At 30.2% G+C, this 22,933-nt stretch overlaps 1 protein-coding gene across 6 annotated transcripts in view; it reads left to right on the top strand.

Moving 5' to 3' along the window:
• The window catches only part of LOC130675335 (four and a half LIM domains protein 2-like), a 53,750-nt gene that overhangs the window by 14,300 nt on the left and 16,517 nt on the right, over nt 1–22,933 (top strand). The window contains exons 2-5 of one of the 6 annotated variants that reach the window (XM_057480927.1): nt 204–289; nt 15,476–15,650; nt 17,604–17,837; nt 17,923–18,132. In XM_057480927.1, the coding sequence (XP_057336910.1) occupies nt 204–289; nt 15,476–15,650; nt 17,604–17,837; nt 17,923–18,132 (705 nt within the window). Of the gene's footprint in view, nt 1–203; nt 290–6,156; nt 6,347–8,148; nt 8,442–11,829; nt 13,414–15,475; nt 15,651–17,603; nt 17,838–17,922; nt 18,133–20,278; nt 20,427–22,933 lie in introns of those variants that run through there. The other 5 variants (XM_057480925.1, XM_057480924.1, XM_057480923.1 and 2 more) reach the window with 5 other exon arrangements.

The following is a 22,933-nucleotide window of genomic DNA, read 5'->3' as shown; positions in this document are numbered from 1 at the left end:
CCATATTTGTTTTGGTACTGAAGTCTTTCTTTTTTACTCTCGGTCCTCTCATTCTCGCTGCAGCCGTCCTTTTTTTTTTAAGTGATTAATATTATAATTACATGTTATAAAGTAACAAATATACACAAGTCATTGAAGATCGAAAATAAACTTCATGGAAGTATAAAAAAATGTTATTAATTTACATGTTTTTTATGTTCCAGAACGTTCAAATCACAGACCTTGAGGATGGCCAGCCGTGTTTGCAGTGCGGCGAAACATGTTCCGGATTTTCGCCACATACGTGGAGGTAAATAAAATATAAATAATATATTTAGTAATTAATTCTACGATAAATATTTTAATTTGCGTCCTCAGTTAAATTTTTTTAATGACACTCTGCTGGATGGAATGATTATGATATAAAAATAAACATTGTTATTATGCTGAGTAATTTTTCAATGACAAGCGCTCGCTATTAAATTTTTTATGGTAATCATTGCTGTGCTATTTTACATATACTGAAAACAAAATCATTTTTTTAACAAAAAAAAATTAGTGTAACCTAAATTATCTTTTATTACCGGCATTTACTTTTTTTCTTAATATTTACGTCTATTAGAAATAGAATCAAAATTTTTCTATGGTAACTATTATCAAAAATTTGTCTCACAATTATCAAAAATTGATCATTTTTCAAGTGATTATTAGTGATAATAATTGCTGTTAAAATTTTTTAGTTATAAAAAAAAAACTTATGAAGGGTCTAGGATAAGAGACCCAGTACCCGATCAGGGAACTAGTACCCGATCACTCATGTATTTGTACTTATATATTTACTAAATTTTACTAAATATAGAAATACGAATTCATGGAGTGATCGAGTACTAGGTCTCTTATGTGATAATTATTTTTGTTCAAGATTTTCTCTCAAACAAAACCTCTAAACTCCAAAATAAGAACGAGACTCGATGGATTATTCTACACAGAAAAAAACGATTCGTTGACGCGGGAAATATTTTGTATTATGAATTGAAGACAAAACTTCTTTTCTCGCCCGAAGAAAATTTTTGTTTTCAATTTAAAATGCCCTAAATATCTTGGGGCAAGTAAAAATTTTCTACGCCAAGACATCCTTTCTTTCTGTGTATAATCTAGCAATCTACGTTTTCATTTTTAAAAAATGTTAAATTGTTTAAGAGAAAAACGTGGACAAAGTTTCCAATTACTTCACAAGTGCATCCAGGATAGTACCGTTCGTCGAGTGTGTCAGAGAAAAAAGTTCAGATCCCTCTCAATGAAGTTCATAATTATTATTTTCTATGACAACTCTCACTTATGAATTTTTTTTCATGGCGTTAATTTTTTTTGTTACAACAATAACATTTACTTGACAGATGTGATCTGTATCGTGATATACATCACAGTCTCACAGACTGTTGATTTTGGCGCGTAGGAATGTTATATCTCGTATCATATGTACGTATATGTCGGTAGCACATGTTCCTAGTGACACTTTGACGTTTGAACATTCAAATTAATAATAGTATAATAATTTCAATTACGACAACACAACGATAATAATAATAATAATAATAATAATAATAATAATAATAATAATAATAATAATAATAATAATAATAATAATAATAATAACAATAGTAATAATAATAATAACAACATAAAGTGTCGTATCGTGAACAAGGTGGTTTATTATCGTTGATTAAACTAGAGTTTAAAGAATCCACTAGGTATAACGAAGGCTGTCAGACTCGGGAGCGCCAGTTAAATTATCCACGTATAATTACACACTTTGGATCTATGTACCCAGATATATATTGTAGACGAATGAGTCACAACTCACAAGACAAGAGTCTCTCTATACCGCGGTACTACTCGGTAATAACGAATTAATTGTGTGCTTTCTGATGGGACTTCGTGACTTGGCGAAGCCACCACACATTCACCGAACTCTCAACACATTATTATACATTTATATATATATTGAGGTCATGATTTTAGACGTCTACATACGCGTTGACAACTTCTAAGACATTATTCTAACATCTGTTACGTCAGAGATCCAATAATTAATTATTGCTTTCTTTGATTATTTTAAACCTTAATTTACTCTCTGTTCAAACAAACAGCTGTTTCCTCTACTCTAATTTAATTTAATTTAAATTTTTAATTGAGTAAATAAATGAATAATATTTTCCAAGTATCGAAAAAATTGCGGGTAATTAATTACATGCTAAAATATTTGAACAATTATTCATTTAAATGTTAAAATGACGGTAGTTTATCTTTACCACATGAGTAATACACAAAATAAGTGGAAATAAAAAATAAAATAATACCACCGATGACTCTTTCTATTTTAGTATTTCACAATACGCTTACTAACTTACTTACTTACTAACTAACAGCTTTTGGCTCACAATCAATTTACGCGAAACGACATGGTTGTGACAAGTAAATGCAGAATAATGGCTAATGAAAAAACAGTTTTAAAAAGCCCCATATAATTTTTATTTTTTTGTCAACCGGTGATTCATATTATTGTTGGCGTTGGTCAATAGCCAAAGACACGCGAGATCTCTCAACCAGTTGAGTACCAAGTGAAAAGCCTCTTTATAAAAACATAAAACGTTTGCCGATGTTTAAGAACAAGTTAAGTACAAGTACAAGCTTTTGTTATCATAATAATCTAGTGATATTTCATATAATTACCGGTCCCATTGCTGTAACTGATGTGTTTATTTATCATCAAAAATAAACTTATATATATTTAGTCACAAGATTACCACCCACTTTGTGTATTAATAAAATAAACTAGTAAAATAATTCAACGGTTTTCATTGTGTGGCACGTGCTCTCATTCTCATTGCGACCACGAGACATCTCGTATCTCGCATCACCATCATCATTACACAGTAATAGATGTAATACAATAATAATAAGAGTCTGCGGACTTCTTTTGAGCGTACACTCGGGTACTCATTACAATAATAGCCAACGGTCAGATCTAAGTGGTTTTTTGTCTCCATAAGACTTGCAAGTGTTCAAAAAAAACGTAGTATCAGAATAAGTAATAACAGTAATAACGTAATGGGTAATAATTATTGTTATTAATGAAGCGTGAAGTGTCATTGGAGAAAATAATTGATGTAATAATTATTAAAATTACATAGTGACATGATTTGTATTAATAACGTAACAGTAATGACACACCTTGGTGGAATAAATTTAGAGATCAGTTTTATTTGTTAGTCAACTGTGGAGTATGTTGCTGCAGTCGTGTTATTATTCTTTGTATTGTGATAAGTGTGGGTATGAGACTAAATTTACCGTGGCTTAGGTGTCCTTAAGAATTGTTGATATTCAAATCAAGCTCAAGTGTTATCTTTGTTCAAATTATTTAGACTAATATATATATGTTTTTATTTATAAGTAGACGGTGTTTAAGTGTTTTGGTGATACTTGATATGTTTATTTGGATATGTCAGATATAAATTTGAAATTTTAATTACAAGTAAGGTATTGTTTAAATTTTTTATTACCATTAAGTGTTTTTGAAAATTTAATTACTCATCCCGAGTCGAAATATTAGACGTAAATTAAACGTTCTTAACGTTTTGAAAGTAAACTGAACGATTGTTTTGTATTTTGGTTCATAAAAAATTGGTAATTTCATGAGTTATGATTTTAGTTTAATGATAACATTAATTAATTTATTTTAATATTTCTAATCACAATTTTCATAACTTTGATATTATCATAATATATGAACAAGTATAAATATATAGTGTTAAAGATAGAAGTATGAAACTGAAAAAAATTTTTTTTCAAAATACGAATTTTTTATTTAAGAGCCAGAGAGGTGGACGACAAAATTTTACGGAATTGACGTGATTATAATCCAGGAGTACAAAATCGATGAAAAAAATTTTTCGGTATGCATATGTTTTCTTATTGTAAGTCTAGATAGGTTTTAGTTACGTTTTCGATTTATGATACTCCAATCTACGTTTTGAATAAGTTGATAGCTGTCAAATTGAGTTTTTAATGTCCAAAACGTTCAATTTACGTTCAAAACGTTCACCCTGATTAAACAACTGAATTCGACCGAATTAAAAATTTTAATTCTGTTATATTCTGTCGAATTCTGCAAAACAGAATATAACTGAATTGAAAATTTGAATTTGAATTAAACAGAATAAAACCGATTTAAAAATTTCAAATTCGTTTTAATTCAGTTCAATTCGGATTCAGAACCAGAAATTGAAGAATTATTTTCGAATTAACCAGAATTAAACCGAATAGAATTATTTAAATTCGTTTTAATTTGGACAAATTCTGGTTTTCCTGCCGAATTAGACAGAATTCATTTTTAAGTTAGGTACCGAATTAACAGAATTTATCTGAATTAAATAGAATTAAATATTTAATTCTGTTTAATTCGATCGAATTCAGTTGTTTAATCAGGGCAATTTACGTCTAATATTTCGACTCGGGATATTTCGTTTATTTTTGTTATTATTAAATAAAATTTATGTGGTTTCTTTCTCTATTACAAACGTCATATTGATAAAAAATAAATTAAGCGGTTTAATTTCTTATGATAAATTTAAAATGACTCAACTTTTATCGTACTTTTTTTTATACTTCATCATCTTAAGTGTTTTCAGAGAATTCCATCATCTCTTGACAATTTACGTATTTGTAATTTTTTAAGATAATTATCATTTCTTAGATATTTTATTTAAACGCATTGTAATTATGTGTTTAAAAAATTCCAAGACCTTTTAGAAGCAAATTTATTATTTTGCCTTATTTTTTTTTTTATTTTATAATGAAATTAAAAGTAAAGGTTAGTCGAAGACATTTATCGTATAATGTCGGCTATAATACTTTATTTGAAATAATGATAAAAAATAACAAAAAAAAAGTTAGTGATAATCTCGAGGTGTTGATACGTGTTAGACGTCATTAGAAGTCATTAGATGAGACAACAGACCTTGAATGTTACACTTGGATGCATTTAAGATAAATATTTAGGTTACCATTGTGTACATATTTTAACTAAAAGGTTTTATTTACACAATAATTTAAAAAGAAAATTACTTAAATTAAAAAACTCTCAATGTATAATTAGAGCCTGATTATATTTAAATTGATAAATATATATGTATGAGTACATATACCACAAAAAAAAACTAAATCGACTGTAAAATTAAATGAGTCATAATTATTTGATTTAAAATATACGATTAATATGTATAAATAAGTATGTAGAGGTAATGTACTTTTAAATTGATTATCTCAAGTATAAGTACTTACACTCAAGAGTGGAGTACCGCCGCGTGACCGCAAATTTTAAAGATAAGATTTGTATTTCACGTACACGATACAGACTGTCGACTCGCCGTTGAGCTTGTTACAATCAGTTATGACGCATTGTCAATTCGTTCAACATCAACTCATGTGTACGTAAACTCTTACTTGCATTTCACTTTTAAATCCGTATTATATTATACTATATTACATTATATTTTATGTATACATACAATACTTATAAGGCTTACATTAGAAAAGTGTATGCAAGTTGTTGTGTATTTTATCAAAGACCGCGTTCTCTTAACTTGTCTTTGGCTGTGTTCGCTTCATCATATCATCTTGGTCCCATTACTTGGTTGGTTATACCAAGCAGGGCAACAAACACCAAGCACTAAATAGCAAGCACCAAGCAGTAAGCATAAACCATCAAGCATAATATCAAGCTAAAGGGGACTGAGGCGTGATTTTAATGTCTGACTATATTTAGAATGTGATCATACATCCGAAGCGCGCTATCGCACGAGTCTTCGGATACTTATAACATTCAGCGTGACGATAAAACGAGTTTCGGTGGGTGTGGATCTATACTATAACACGGTATCAAAAAATTCAATCTATTCGGTATATAAGTAAAAAATATATATATTTTTTTGACTGTTTTCCTCTTTTTAATTCAGTGTGTAACTTTGCTCGTGAAACATAAACGTTTACTGGCATTTCGTGCTTCATATGAGACCAAGGCTGTGTTGTTTGTATTTTTATTTTTATTTTTTTTTTATGTTTTGCGGTAATAAAAATAAGAAAGGAAGTTGCGAGTATTGTCCGGAAAAACGTGATTGAAAGCGATATAATTTACAATGAACGACAGATGGGAGATGCGAAAACACACTGCGATTGTCCATAATCCTGGGAATGCGTACGATGACGATGACGAGGATGAGAATTACGATAATGATAATGGTAATAATGATAATAATGATGATGATGATGATGATGGCAATGAACGATCGACTATTTACCGCTCGGGGTGAGTGCTTTGTTGTTTATTATTTTTTAAATTTTTTATCGCTCATCTGTAAAAAAATAAATAAACTTTACTCCAAGTATTTTTATGTTTCAATTTACCGCATTACTCGGTACAATTTATAGATACTTTATTATTTACATTTAATATACGTTATCTCTTATTCGTTTGGATTTATTAGTACGCGTGGAATTTATTTAATATGTATAATTTTATATGCATAAGTAATACTATAATTCATTATTTATGCAAGCTGTAATTAAATTTATTTTTAATTACAGCTATTTATACATATGATTAGTATTTATATATATATATATATATATATTTTGTATTTTAAATAAGAAGAATAAACAAAAATAAATCTTAAGATTTATCAAGAGATAGACTTTTTTTTTTTTAAATAATTCTTCTGTAATGAGTTTTTAAAAAAATTAATTACTTTATTAACAAGTGATAACACTTTCATCAGCTGGACAATGAGCTCTCAGGCGTTAAAATGATAACGGTGTTATTTATTCTGCAGATATCGTTATCAATACAACACAGGCGCGTAATCTCAGTATAGTACTGAAAATATTATTGAGCATAACTGGTGTAGAGCAGTTTAGTTTGATTTAACAGCAAATAGAGTCGAGTTTAAGTAGAGAGTAAAGTGTTGTAATGGCATCGTAACACATCTACAGTTTCATCCTTAGTCTCAAAGTATTCAGTAACTGTCGCGAGTGAAAGTGCTTCTCTATATTTAAGTAGTATAGCCAAGTGGCCCAAAATCGTATATATATTTGATGGTTTCTGTGTATGTGTGCGTGTGCGTGTCACACAATTTATTATTTTTATTTGATACACAGCATTCCGGTGTCGAACGTGACACGCAGCACATCGGTGTGTAATTGCACAAATGAAAATTGCCATACGGACAATGGCTCGTAATAAAAAACTGTGTACGAAGGTCGCGGGTTCTTTCGAGTAGCCGTCTCTTGTACGCTGCAACCAAGTAGCTGTCATTTCTATTTCCTTTTCTTTTTCTTCTTAATGTTGGTTTTTTCATTATTTTTCGTTTTTTATTTAACTTCTTCAAGTGGAACGTGCAGTGCAACTTGCAGCTGGAGAAGGACGTGTCAGTTGAAAACGCGATGTCGTTGCGAAAACGTATACGGTTTTAGTTGATAAGATTATAGTATTTCGATGTCCATGTCCGTGGTCAAAAACGTTCTCGTATTCACGTAATCATTAGTACCAGTAGATTGATTGTCAACAAGGTCATACCCGTTAATTCTCATGTTGAGAGAATTTGTGTCCGGTTATTATATTGTGAATATATATTTTGTGTTGTATCTTTGGTACTTAAATCGGACATATCAATGTCATATTCATAAATATATATAAACATTTTATTTAATTGTGAAGTTAAAAAATTATTTTTAAATTCATTTTATGTAGAAGGTGGAAATACTTTTGGACTTTAGTTTTTTGAATAGATTAAAAAAAAAAAATTGGAATAGTATTTATAAGAATTGATTATTTATTTTAAATAATTTTAAATTGTATCAATTTGTTGTCCATTAACCCAATTGCTACAACTCAATTTACCGGATTACTTCGACAGACTTTGTGTTCATGTTGAGTTTTTTGCGGTCATTATTGTTTGTCTTGGCTGACAAACGCATTAGTTTCACTTAAAGTATCGTCTGAGATCATTTTTCCGCGAGTAATTATATCAGTGATATTTATACTATTTTTTTTTTTTTTTTTTACTGAACAGACATATAAACTAAATCTCTAGTATATTATAAATATTAGTACTTGATTAAATAAAAATGGTTTGGGACGACCGGTTATCAGTGAAAGAAGTGACGGAAGAAAAGAAAAAAACGCCGCGTTTTCCGTCGCGGGAACGAAATTTCGCGGTGAGAAGAAAAGGGCCTCGAAGAACAGCCACGACAAGGGAAAGTGGATTTTCAGTTAGTGATTTACCATCTCCGATGCCTCCTCCCCCACCACCTCTACCATCGCCACCGGCATCAGTTATTCAAGATTCACCGCATGAAAATTTATGTTTACATTGTCCTTGCAACGAAACCTTCGGACTTAATGAGTAAGATTGAGTAAAAATTAATTCAAATAATTTTATAAAAATATAAACATGAGTATTTTAAATGTCCAAATTATTTTTATATAAATTCTCATATTTTTTTCATAATATTTACAATAACGATAATAATAATAATCGTGTAATAACTTCAAGGATCAGTGATTGCATAAATAAATCATCAAGACAACGTGACTATTTTTATTACCATAAATCGTAAATTTAATCTAACGAAAAAAAAAGAAGAAAAAATCCATTACAAATGTAAATTATCTAAAAATGGTAACTCTGTTGGTTGATAAACATATTAAATATATTTATCCAGATATATAAATTTAAAAATGTATAAAACATGTTCAGCTTAAAGTCACTGTATTTATAAATGATTTATGCAAGAAAATAACATTAAAAAACTATAAGTATTTATAGCGACATTAAGTAATAAAAAAGTAGTACTTTATGACATCTGGATAGTATATATCTGTAAATTGGCTACAAATTTAACTTTTAATAATCCGATAGTTTTTTAAGTTTTATTTATTTAGTTAATTTGGAGCAATTAGTTTGATGCGAGCAACTGGAGACCGAGCAAGAGTGCACACTTTTCACTTTTTACTTGGCAATAAATCTTACGAATAACTGCGGAAACTTGAAATCAAGCCCAAACCGTGGAAGCTTTATGAGCCATTATGACTCTACATTCGTATCAGATCAGAAATCTATAAATACCCGCAGTGCAAAAAGCACAGCATTAATGATGATAAAAACATGACATTGATCAGCCGAAATTGATAATTATCTGTGCCTATTTAACATATTTTTATCTTTTTAAATATGTTACATACATTAACACTTGTCTAAACAGCAGTAGCATTTCTTAATATTTAAATAACCCTCATAATTTTTATAATCGTTTAAAAAATCATTGACCCATTAACCTTGTCAGCAATCTACATACTTTTTTTTTTTAATTTATTGCATAACCAAAGTTTATACTTTTGAGTCCGATAAGCATTCAATTGGACGAGATAATCATTCATAAGTAAATTTATAAACTAGATACTTGAATATCGAAAGAGTAACGATAATTTTTTTTGAACATTCATTTACTTATTGTTGAGTGATAATAAATAAAAGTAAATTGTTTGTAAACAAGAGATATGTTAACACGAAAAATGATATACGACAAATAATTTATGATAGACGGAAAAAAAATTTCTATAGTTATATGAATGAAACAGGAAACTATTAGTAACAACAGACTTGCTTAGTAAAGTTGCCAAATAGCTGTCACACTATTCGGGCATCAGTTCACGGTTACACGTACAGACTTTAGTGTAAATGTGTTAAACTTTCAGGAGATAGTAATAGCAGTGAGCTTTTCGTATAGTCTAGAGTCAGGAGACTATTACGTTGCTAGCCAGTGCTTTGACGCAGCTTTTAAACATATATTGTACAGCTCACTCTACTCATAAACGCGGCCTTACATAAAAAGCCCCAGCAGTAGTCAAAGACAAGAAACCCAAGGTCGTCAGTCCGTCATTCCTCGTCATCGTCGTGCTCATCTCACTAATTAAATTAAAGAAGATGACTATTTTTTCTAGCCCTCCTTTTTTTCATTCTACTAAAATTTCAACGCTCCTGCAAACTAAACTTTGCGGATTTCTTTTTATGCTAAAAATAATAACAATAATGGTAATAAGTTTTGAAACTTTATTCCGGCAATGATTACTTCACTGCTAAAAAAAATGCCGACACAAAATTTAAATTAAACTATAACAGTAAATACTTTTGTGAAACGAAAGAAACCAAATACGCAAACTCAACATTTATAAAAATGCGTACTGCAAGCTGGCATTTAAATTTATTCAGGACTTTTGGTCAACCCTTAACCTTTTCACGGAATAAAAACTGTATTACTACACTCTGAAAATTAAGTAATTGTGTTTATTATGCTAAATTTTTAATTCCAATCATTTAGAATAGATAATTTTTCAATGCAAAAATAGTTAGTGTTATAATTCTTTTTACTAGAATTAATAATTATTGGATGATAACTTCTGCAATAAATTTCGTAACAGCTACTATCAGGATGGTAATCAATATTATTGAATGCCTTAGATGGTAACTATTATTATTTATGATGGTACCTGTTACCATCTGGATTATAAATGTAACTATTTAGAATAATAATAATAATTAACTCTAGTTAACATACAGGATTGTAACAATTATTATAAATATGGTGAATTTTACAATCTAGATGATTTATACAATCATCTAGATAATAGTCACTACTATCGGATTGATGGTACACTGTAAAAAATCACCGAGGTAAGTCGAAGCGGTGTAGGTGTTAAAATTATCGGTGTTAAATTTACCCCCGAAAGCGGTGTGAAAATAACACCGCCGCCGGTGTAAATATTCTGTACCGGTGTTAAAAAAAAAAACTCCAGTGTTAAAATAACCCCGCTGCCGGTGTAAATATTCTATACCGGTGTTAAAATAACGCCGCCGCCGGTGTAGATATTCTTTACCGGTGTTAAAATATTTAACTTTGTGAATATTTTTACTTACTCGATCACTATACTTGTTAATAAATGATATTTTTTATTAATTTTCATAAAGAACTGACATTTTTTGTGTTTTATAATCTTTAAAGTTAATACTCCAAGCGGACGCAATTTACCCCGCTTTTACACCGGTTCCCCGCTTTTACACCGGTTACCCCGCTTTACACCGGTATTTTTAACACCGGTGTAATTTCATTTTTACACCGGGCGGAGTTAAAACGAGTCCATTTTTAACACCGCTCTTTTTACAGTGTATGATTTAATTTTTTGAGTGTATAACGTATACGCTAAAAATAAAAAATTTTTCGATAAAAATAATTACAAATGGAAATCTGAATTACATTAATCACAAAGTTTAGTGATTTATAAAGATTACCTGACATGTTTGCACAGATAAGCTTTGAATTTATTTTATTTTAACAATTGTAAATGAGAATTTAAGAATCTTGTTAAAAGTTTTCGGCCTTTTTCCATGTGCGTACATTGAAATATTTAGTTTACAGCGATGAGAGTAATAACAGTAACCATAACGTCAAAGACCCTAAACGAGTAAAAATAAAAATAAATTGTAAGAAAAGCTTTTGCAAGTTCTTAATAGATGACACCGAGAAGTTGCGCGTGCGCGAGTAATTCTTGAATCACACGTAGAATGTTTTTCCGCGTGTATAGGTAAGGCCTACCTACGTGTGGACTGAACGAACCTCGTGGCGCCAGTTTGAAATATGCTCCTTCTGTGGATGCACTGTCGGTCAATTATTATTGCACATACGCTAATTTAAATATTTTTAATTTACGAGTAATTAATACTGAGTAAATTCTTAAAGGCTAGAGAATTTTAAAAAGTGCGGCGGCAAACAAATCAGTGATTTGTGGGGGTAATTTAAAAGCTAAGCGATATAAGTGATCACGTTTGCTGACGATAAGCGAATATATAACTATAATAAAAATATTTTAAAACGATAATAGCATTTAAATATCCAGCATAAACACTTTTTATCTAATTAATAGCCATTAGCTGAGTCTATAGGTAGCACAACAAACAGATATAATAACGCCTTTGGGTGACTTAACTCTTCGTGAGATAGACTTGCGAGTGTGTAGGAGAAATCTCATGGCCTCTTTTGATAACACCTGCGCGTATACAATGCGTCGTCAAATAATTTATTTATACTGAGATGTAAATAACTACAAGAAGTAATTAAATCTCTGGGTCTCGTGATTTTACTTCCATTAGTAGTCAATTTGTTTTTTATTTTTATTATTAAAATAATTTATCGTAATTAAAGACTTGACACGAGAGTACTTATCAGTATCTGTGAGAAAACTTATTGCTAAATAATTTCGCACATATGTATATCGTTTATTTTAATCGTGATATCGCGAGAACACCGTAAAGCACTTTAATTTTGTTTATTGTTGACTTTTTAGTTTGTTTGAAAAAAAGAGAAAAAAATGTGAGGGCGTAATCGAAGTACGATAAATTTATTAAGTCTAAGGAATAATTTTTTTCCGAGCAATAATTTAAGTCGATAGCAAGGTCAAAATAAAGGCGTTTTTCACTATCAATACAATAGGGAAAGAAACCAATTGATTAAATGTATATTTTTTGTTGCTGTTTTTTTTATTTTTTATTTTTATTTAATAACCTAAGAAGGTAACATCATTAAGAGCTATTTTTTTTTTTAATTTTTTTATTTTCGATACCGTTATTATCGATTGTAACAAAAGATTTTCAGTCCATGGCTGACTGATGGATCTGAGTGTATAATGGAATTAAACAATGAATAGCTGTGTTTTCGTGACAAAGATGAAATCGTACAAGACGACACGCTGAACGAGCGATTGCAACGGCGTCACACGACGCCAATTCTACCACCGTGTTCTTCTAGCACAAGGATGAGTCCAAAGGGACGATCTGGAGGTCACGAGATACCTAAAGTTGAAGTACGTGTTTCGTGTGTTGCTACACCGGGGGCTGAGCCACAGGGAGTGCGTGTTAGAATTCCAGAACCCAAGAAACGACCAATGAGTCCGCCCTCGATCCGCACCAGGTGTCCTTCTGTGCCTGAAAAGGATTTCTACAGGAAGACTGCATCGCTGGATCGCCGTGAAAGGTATCCGACCTTGTCTGGTGCTGAGATAAAACAGTATGCGAGCGTATCTTCTGACCTTCCACGTGCTAATGCTTCTGCGAGGCGAAACCCCATGTTGGATAGAAGAAATCGGTTCCCTACGATTTCGGGTGCTGAGTTGAGACGCAGTATGACTGTGGGTCGGTGTCCACTGGAAGATGGACTTGATCTCAGTTTAGCTCCTTGGCCTGGAATGAAGTGGGCCTGCGTTCGAGTGCTTCATCTCTACTGTAAGGTCTTCGATCAGTATGAACTCTTCGAGCTGATCGTTAGGTAATGCAACTAGTCACGAAGTTCATTTCTGATTCATGTGTGTTTGTTTTTACTTTTATTTACATTTTTGCTTTTAAAAATACCAAGACCAGATGGGATTTAATCAACAGTTCAAGCATGTCACGTTGTGTTGAACCATTTATATATAAAAGCAACTGGACATGGACTAAATAAATAAAAATGACGAGACCGCTGAAGATTATTTAGTTCCTTATACTACAACTATATACTTTATATCAGCTACTGTACTCTTTTACCACCACGGTGTAAATCGGATTACCCTCATTTATTATCAGGGCGTTGTTGTTTCGCTAACGGCTCGCAACTACTTGCTCAAGAATTAACGGGATATTTTTTTTTTAATTTATTATTTAGTTTTGACCTCTTTTTTTACTATACGTAGAGTGTAATATTGTTTTATTTTTAAGTTAAAATTTTTAATGAGACAGCATGCACAGATGACGAAGTTTTTTTCTATCGAGGGGAGATTTTCTCTTTTTTTATATTTAAATTTTAATGATGTTTTAATTAATATGTTTATTTTTAAAAAAATTCTTGCTTATTATGTTGTTTTATAATTATGTTATGTATGGGCTTTGAAGAATCCTGTTGAATGTAATACGGGGGTGTTGACGACATTTACAACCCCACCTATTCTTCAACGTGTTCTCGTTAGAAGCGCTATACTTCTCATCGGGGATAATGGTGTGTGGAATTGCATCTAACGAGCGACTAGGGACGATTAACATTTCATCGTGTATACTGTCTGCGATTTCATGTTTCACCTTTTCTTTTATTGTCATTTCAACAATATCTCAATTGTTTTTTTTTTATTAAAAAAAATTAACGATACTGAAGTTAGCCGACATCTAATAACTTTTGGATTTTTTATAAAACGACAAATTATAAAAAAAAAATATTTAAAAAAATGACACCTATAGTTTTTTTAATTTTCTACAGGTGCATTTTTTTAGTTTTTTTATTTTTGTAATCGATTTGTTGATAAAAAAATCTGAAAATTTCGAATTGTCTACTAACTCATGATACTGAAATTAGCAGACGTCTAAAAATTTTTGAATTTTTTTAAAAACGATAAATTTGAAAAAAAAAATATTTAATAAAATTGCACCTATAGTTTTTTTAATTTTCTACATGTGCATATATTTAGTTTTTTTTTTTTTTCAATTAAAGTGTTGAAAACAAAATTCAAAAATTTTTAATTGTCTGCTAACTTCAGGATCATTAATAACTACAGGATTATAAAAATTTGATTTATTTTTATTTTTATTATTAAAACAAAGAAAAGAAAAATTAATTCATGTTCATGATGTTTTGATATATAAGAAATAATCGGAAGCTGAAGATATACCATCGGGACACTTTCCAAACTTTTCATTACATTAGCCGCACTTGACATTGGCATTGACGCAAATAAACATTATTTTAATCTCACTAAAAATAATGAAACGAAAATATTTTCAATTGATTACTAATTAGCAACTAATTTAAGTACTAATAAAAATTAATATATTTTTTTTATACTGATAAATAATATTCCTGATTATAGGGAGTGGAGAAATGAATTCCAAAAAAATATATATAATATTATCCGCAATGTATTAGAGTGTTTGAGACCTTGAACATACGTCCGGAAGGGCGCGGTAGAAGAGTTAAATGAATGTCGATATGCAGTTTGTTGATTGTCGTATGATAAGGCATTAAATTATTCAAGTTCAAGGACTATTTAATTAACACCCATTACTAATTGCCATAACATCTTCAAACTTATCGATAAATTGATTAAATAAATTTATTTATCGCTTGATTTATATATTTAGTGTAAGAAAATTTAATCACGTACCGATAGTTAACTTTTTATGACTCATAAGATTGGGTATAGCCAAGTATATCAAAGCGTTCAATAAAACCAGTGGGAGGATAAATATTTGTCATTCCTTTATCACGTTTATCAAATCCTCTTTATCGGTGTTCTATATATATATATATATTTTTAATGATGAAAATTTAATTACGTTATTTTGATTTTTCAAATTTTTTTCAGGAAAAATTGTACGAGTTGCAAATGTCCGAAAGAAGTCCACGATGTTTGTCACGAAGAATGGGTGTCAGTACGAGCACGTTTGGGTTTGAAAGGAGAAGGTTCTAATAATTATATTGGATTTGAACCGCGAGATCGAGGACTTGCTTGGGCACCACCTGGATTACCACCTCACAAGGTAATTTAAAGATGTCTTTTAAAAGGACGACTCATTTTTTTTTGTCTCAAAGTCACCTTTTTTGGTACAAATACGACACACAAATGTTGCTTCCGGAGACAGAGAAGTGTTGTGTTGTTTTACCTGTCTTATTTCAATTAAAAAGTCATTTAGATGACTTATTTTACCAATATTTGTAATTTACTTTTTGTCGTTACTTGTGTTAAGTCTTTTAAGTAGGTATTTTTTCGGTGACAAACATTTCTGATCATTTTGTCAATATTGGTGCCTTATCGATATGTCAAAAAGTAGCATAAAAACAGACATCTTATAGATGCCACAAAGGCAAGTGTTCTACTTGGGTATTCGATCCGAGATTCGAATCGAATAATTCAAATTTTCAAATGATTCGAAACTTCAATCAATTTACTAATTATCTGAAAGGTTTCGAATTATTTGTAACTTTTCAAATATTCAATTTGTATTTAATGAAGAGCTTAGTTTTAAAAGTAATCAAAAATCATTTTTTCGTAGATTCGTATCTGAGTTCTATTTACCTCGGACGAAAATTTGAATTATTGTAAAAAATATTACAATTGTGTCGTTCAAAAGAAAATTTTGGAATTATTCGTAAATTTTCTAATATTTCGAGAATTTACGAATAATTTCAAAAATTCGAATTATTCGAAAGATCGATTTCAAGTTTGAATTGAATAGTTCGATTAGATTCGATAGAAATTATTTACAATTTAGAATTATTCGCACACGTGTATATTTTATTAATTATTATTTATGGAACATCTAGCGCTAATTAGAATGTTATGTAAATATATAAAATATTTCTTGACATTAAGAGCAACTGACGACGTACATCTGACGAAATAAAACGACTAAAAGCACGTGGCGATGATCACAAACGGTTAGCTCAAACATACGTTATGTTTGCGATGATTAATGTTTAAATAAAGCTTCAAAGAGCGATGTGATTGCGTGCTGAGGTTGTTGGAAAATTCAGGAATAAGGTGATGACGAATATCGCGGATCGACTGTGACTTTTAATTTATTTAAATTGTTTAATGTTTCAATGTAATGTGTCCTCTGCTGTTAATGATTTAAATAAAATTTTTTTTTTTTTTTACGACCGGTGCTCTTGAACACATTAGTTCTACCGAGTACTGAAAATCCTGGCGCGTGGCCAGGACTTCGTAAAATAGTTTTGAGAAAATTGATCTGAGATGTTTTCTTTTTTTTTTTTAATATTTTATACTGATAAAAAATAATATTTGTAACTAAATAAAAAAAAAAATTTTTTAATTAATTAAATTTTAAATAATCCAGTTGAAAAAATCAGTGGGAGTTAAAGATTAATGTATGAAATAAATAAAGAATAAAAAGATTGAGTATTATTAAATTATATTAACTGTTTCCCACAAGTTTAACGATTATCCGTTTTATGATATACATACATATAAATTTATGATCGTAATATTTAATTGAGTGAAGTGTTTGCATCTGGTTTTATTTGATATTTTGTGGGATTGATGCCAAGAGATGCAGCTGAACGATTAAATGCACCGATAAATGTACAAATGCTATAATTATGTAATTTTAATCAATCGAAATATCTATAATACACGTGAAAAATTTGCGGAGTGAATGTGGAGCAGAGCACTGTGTATTTATTTAATCTCGGAGTAAAATTCACTCCGAAGCGGAGTTTATTTTAATAATAAAAGTTCGAATCGGAGTGAATGCGGATTAAAATAAAATTCAAATCACTCCGAAATCACTCTGTTGAAAAAACAAACTCCCGATTTACTCCGTATGCAGAGTGATTTTTTCTAAAACTCCGGAATTCCGAGTGAATTCAGATTTAAATAAAATCCGTAATTACTCCGAATTCACTCCCACTTATTTTTCCAGAGTAATACTGATAATGATAATAAATAAATAGATATACATTAAATGTTAAAGGTGGAAGAATATTTTTCAATGCTGCCAGAAATATCAGTACCGCGATTAGGTACTCCTGGGGAACGTCATCGAGATCGTCAACTGGCGACTCAATTACCTAAGCAAGACCTCGCACGAACTTACTGTCGTCACTTGGACCTTAGGCACGCGGCGAGTGCTGATGATTTTATGGCTGCGAGAAATGAAATAGCTCTGGACATTGGTAGTGTCCAGGAAGTACTTGAACGAGGACATGTGAGTTAGATTAAAATATATTAAAAAATTTTTTGCTTTATGACAGTAATAATAATAATAATTTACCGAAAAAATTTTTTTTTAGGAATGTGGTGTTTGTCACGAGCCATTAAAGTACGGAAGTCTTGCCGTGATGGCAAGTAAACTTGGATTACTTTATCATCCCTCGTGTTTCCAGTGTACTCAATGTCGAGAATTGCTTGTTGATCTAGCTTATTGCGTTCATGACGACGCTTTGTACTGTGAGAGACACTACGCCGAGAGACTCAAGCCTCGTTGTGCTGCTTGTGACGAGGTAATTATTTTTTTATTTAATTTATCTTGTAAATTATTTCTTCGCCCTAAAAAATTGTCTCATTTTATACTTAATTTAAAACATAAAAAAGTCCATCAACTTTTTTTTGTAAAATTTTTTCTACTCCAGAAATTTAATTACCAAAAAATTAAAATTCCTGTCTTTACAACATCTTTATTATCGACTAGTTGAACTTTTTTAATTGCAGTTGATAATTAAAATTTAATTGCATTAATTTAATAAAAAAGATTTCACTTGAAGACTTTGATTATTAAATTAATTGAATGTCAGAATTATTATAAGTTTTTGAAAATTGAAAAAAAGTGTTTTAACTTATGGTTCATTTCTACGTTATCTTCAAATTTCAACAAAATAAGTAGTAGCTCCTGTAGAGGTCAGCCTGTGACGCTCGTCTGACGCACATCTACTTTATCTACTCCCTACGCCGTTATCGACATCCTGATTCTTTATTCAAAATTACATATATTTTTTTATTCACTTTTTCGTAAATTAAGTACACTGCAGTTAATTATTCTCATAACTCCGTAAAAAATTACTCTAATTAATTTAAATGATCATCTAATTTAATTTAGATGTGTCATTTCTACGACACAATTGTTGTAAATGGGATATCTATGTGTCGAGTTGAGTTTTTTTAGTTAATACCCAGTGATAAATTAACGAGTTTCCCTGAATATCTGAAAATATCTGACGAATTGCATTAACAATATAATAAAGCAATGTCGAGTATTATGTTGATAGTCGAGCTTACAAGTACATTTGACAGTAACTAGGGCATACTTAATTTAGATATTCTAAAATAGCGAGGTCACGAGAGTTAACCGAAAAGACGGAATATCTTGGTAAAATAATTTGATAATCGTATGCTTACATCTCATCGCAATGCTAATTGATGCGCAATTTAAATGTTATTCAATAATAATAACATTAATAATGTTGATGATATGATGATGATGCACCCCGAGTCAAAAAACAAATTCGGATTTACGTCTCAAAGTTCTCAATGAAGTTTTTGAGGATAAATTTAGAATTTTAAGATTGACAACAGTACAGAATGTTATCCTAGTTTAGTTCTCAAAGTAGTAGTTACGACCAATTTTACCACTTTGAGGACTAAACTGGAATAACAAAATCTAAATTAGAGCCTCAAAATACTCAAATCATACAGGAATAATTTGAACCTCAAAAGTCTCATTCGACGGATTCTCTCCCCTCCCTTTTCTATCTAAAATTTTTTCAAAGTCCGAAGTAACCTTTCATTCGTTGAGGATTTTGAGGTCTTAGTTGTAATTTAAAACCGATAAATTATTCCCATTTACACCTCATAGTTCTCATTGAGGATTTTGAGTAGAGTTACTTTCTGGGCGGCAAATAAAACATCAAAGGAATTGAGGCTTTTGAGGACTAAACTAGAATTTGTGTTTCGACTCGGGACTCCAAAAAATTCCGAGTGATTATGGATTTTATCTTAATTCGAATTTACTCCGTCGCTCTGAGTTCCGGATTTTAAAAAGTTCCTCTGATACAGAGTAAATGGAGTTTGTTTTTTAGGAGTAATTTAGGAGTAAACTGAATTTTATTCAAATCCGCATTCACTCCGATTCGAATTTCCAATATTTCCCTCCGAATTCACTCCGGATTTAATCCGATTTCACTCCGTAAATTTCTTACAGTGTAATGATGATAATAATGATGATTTTCTCATTATTTTGATTGATAAAATACAGCAATAAAATACATTCATATTGCGCTGATTCATTGACCACCTGTTGAAATAACGATTGACGTTATATCAATTCGTGCTTATGAGTATTATTATTTTGTTATTAATTATTCACTTAATACAAATAATGAATTTAAAATTAAATTCCTGTATTATTTTTTATTGTTTTGATTTACTGGTTAATTTTTTTGTTTAATTGCTGTATGTTTAGTGTGATTATTATTATTATTATTATTATTATTATTATTATTATTATTATTATTATTATTAATAATTACAAAAGTTGGTTTTATTCCAATGTAAAATATAATATATTGCGAGCATATTACTAAGAATTATAGCAATTGACGCAATCTATTTTGATATTTTGTGTAGCCCACGATGGCGGGGCTTTTTGCATCCAGACTTGTATCCTCCTTCTTCAGATTTTATTAGTCAGTCACAGAAACACAACCGACTATCGTAAACTCTTCTCAGGTCACCGTCTGCGTTAAATATAATTTTACATTAAACGAAAAAAAAAATATATATATATTTAATTATATTTTAGGTAAGTTGTGTTAGAAATATTTTTTTATCAATTAATTAAAATAATAATCCAATAGCGAGTGATAAACGACTCGGATTTATTGTTACCGATAATATTTATGAAGAAAATTAAAGCATAGGGACTTGTCGGAAGCGTTTCTTGTGGAGTCCATTGGCTTTCTGCGCCAAGAAATCTTGTTCTCCTGGCATTTATATATACCAGAGAAGATGAGTTTTACGGTTATTTTGTATAAGTCATTGTCTATTTTGAGATTGTGTCAACGGGAAAATATCCAGCGCGATGTAAACCAACAACAAGATGTAAATAATTCACCTCTAAGCCATATCTTCTCCTCCCTCATCTTCTTCTCCTTCTTCTACACTTATTCTTACACATTTAACTTCTTTTACTACTGGCGCCTTTGTCATTTTTACGAGTTTTTTTTTCTAAATGGCCACCGTTATTCTTTCTTGATTTAAAGTGTTACCTCAAGTGATTTATCATTAAGCTATTTAAATACGTGACTGAAGAAAATTTTGCACGCGAGACCATTAGATTTAAATTCACAATCTTTTCGTAAGCTTTAATTTCCTTTTTACAATTATTTTATCTTTTATTTCTTACTCTCATTTTATTTATTTCGGTAACCTTGACACGGTAACATCGGTACCAGGGCTCGATAATTAGCATGGAACTTCGTGTCGAGAAAATTACATCTGCCTGTTCACCTCGAGATAAGCCGTAACGTAGTACAAAATTAAAAGCAAAAAAAATTATTCGAGTCAGTTCACGATCTCTTGTTTTGCATCAGGATTTTAAATTTAATTTTACTCAGGGATTCGTAATTTGAGAGCCAAAATCCGATTTATTCTTAAGACAGTTGATGATAAATTAAAATAAAATTTTCGTCTATTAGATTGAGATTAAATGTATGGGTGAGTTTTAGTTGTATGTTTGAACAGAAGATGAATGGATAGAAGTGGCTCGAATCTAGCTCATGGTACGGAAATAATCGAGACTCGATGGAAGCATTTCCAATGCAGACCTATTACTATATATATATATATACATATACTGTACACTGGGCTACTGATCTGTTAGTGTCTCAGAGCGTGCGAAAGGGTTGCAAGTTTTGCGAGCCATGCATTCTGACACGGTTCTTGCTCTTGACCATTCCTCAATGCCAAATGTCTTATTATTTAGTCACTTAGTTTTTTTTTTTTTTTTTTTTTTCCAATAAAAAATTATTGTTATTAAGTTCTCGGGAGAAAAACTATGATGACTTTTCCTAATATGTCGACATATAAACTTTTCCTATGTAAACATGTGAGAAAAATTTTTATGCCCAGTAATTTTTTTTACACTAACAGGAATTAGTTTCCTGTCACAGAAAAAAATGTCAATATTGCGTTAAAAAAATTTTCTATTTTTTTTCTGTGCAAGATTTGCACATTAAATATAAAAAATAAATTTTACTTAAACTTTTAATTTCGTCTGATATTTAAATTTAAATTTTTGACATTTTTTTTTGCTTTTATAAAATTTATTCTGAACGACCATGGCCGATTCGATCATCGACCGAAATAACGCTGGCATTGTTCCGTTTTCTTCCAGCCTATGCCCGTATTTCCATACTCATTAAAACAAAACCGTTAAATTCAACAATTATATACTTTCAATGTAATTATTTACGTACTTGCATTCAATTTTTAAAAAAAACATTATTTTCAATCTATTTTTAATAAAAATTCATTTACTTTTTTGCAAATTACTTTTAAAATAATAAACTATTTTTATGACTAATTTTTATTTCAAATTAGCAAAATAAAAATAAAAAAAAATGAATAGACCATTGAAATGGTGATTAAAGTTGTATTCAAAGAGATGTTTATTTTTAGAAGATACTTCACAAGATTTTTTAAACGAATAGGAGCGAAAGATTATCGAAAAATTTTAATCTGAGTAAAACGTGGCAGTTTTACTGTTAAACGGAAGTATTCATCATGACATGAATAAACAAATATAAAAATACATTTTATAACCATTAGAATGTTTGTTTTTTTATTATTTTCTAATATACTGTAATAATAATTATCATTTTTTATTGATATTATTAAAATTTTAAAAAAGTTATTTAAATATTAATCCGTTAATGCTGATGACCAGTTGAGAAGTTTAAATATAAATTTATAAATTGTGAGTTCGATAACGTGGATGTGAGAGCATAAACTGGGGGTTTAATGTTTGGCACTTGGCCAAAGTTTCGTACCGCGCGCAAAACGCGTATGGATGATGGTCTTCTGACGCTGGCTTGTAACCGATGAGGTAACCAAAATAAGATCTATCGTTCTGTCTCGACTGATCTCTCAATGTATAAATTGCTACTTGATATTAAAAAATAAACCTCTGAAACTCGATATTTCACGTAATCTCTTTGCATATTTAATTTATCGACATTATCTGATAACCAGCGATGGAAATAAACGTTTATATTTGAAAACCATATTCATAGGTTACTCTCAGAATCC

This window comes from Microplitis mediator, chromosome 10 (assembly GCF_029852145.1).
Source record: "Microplitis mediator isolate UGA2020A chromosome 10, iyMicMedi2.1, whole genome shotgun sequence".
NCBI classification, from domain to species: Eukaryota; Metazoa; Arthropoda; class Insecta; order Hymenoptera; family Braconidae; genus Microplitis; species Microplitis mediator.
The sequence above is the reverse complement of the archived record's forward strand: the minus strand, read 5'-3'. Positions and strand labels throughout refer to the sequence as shown.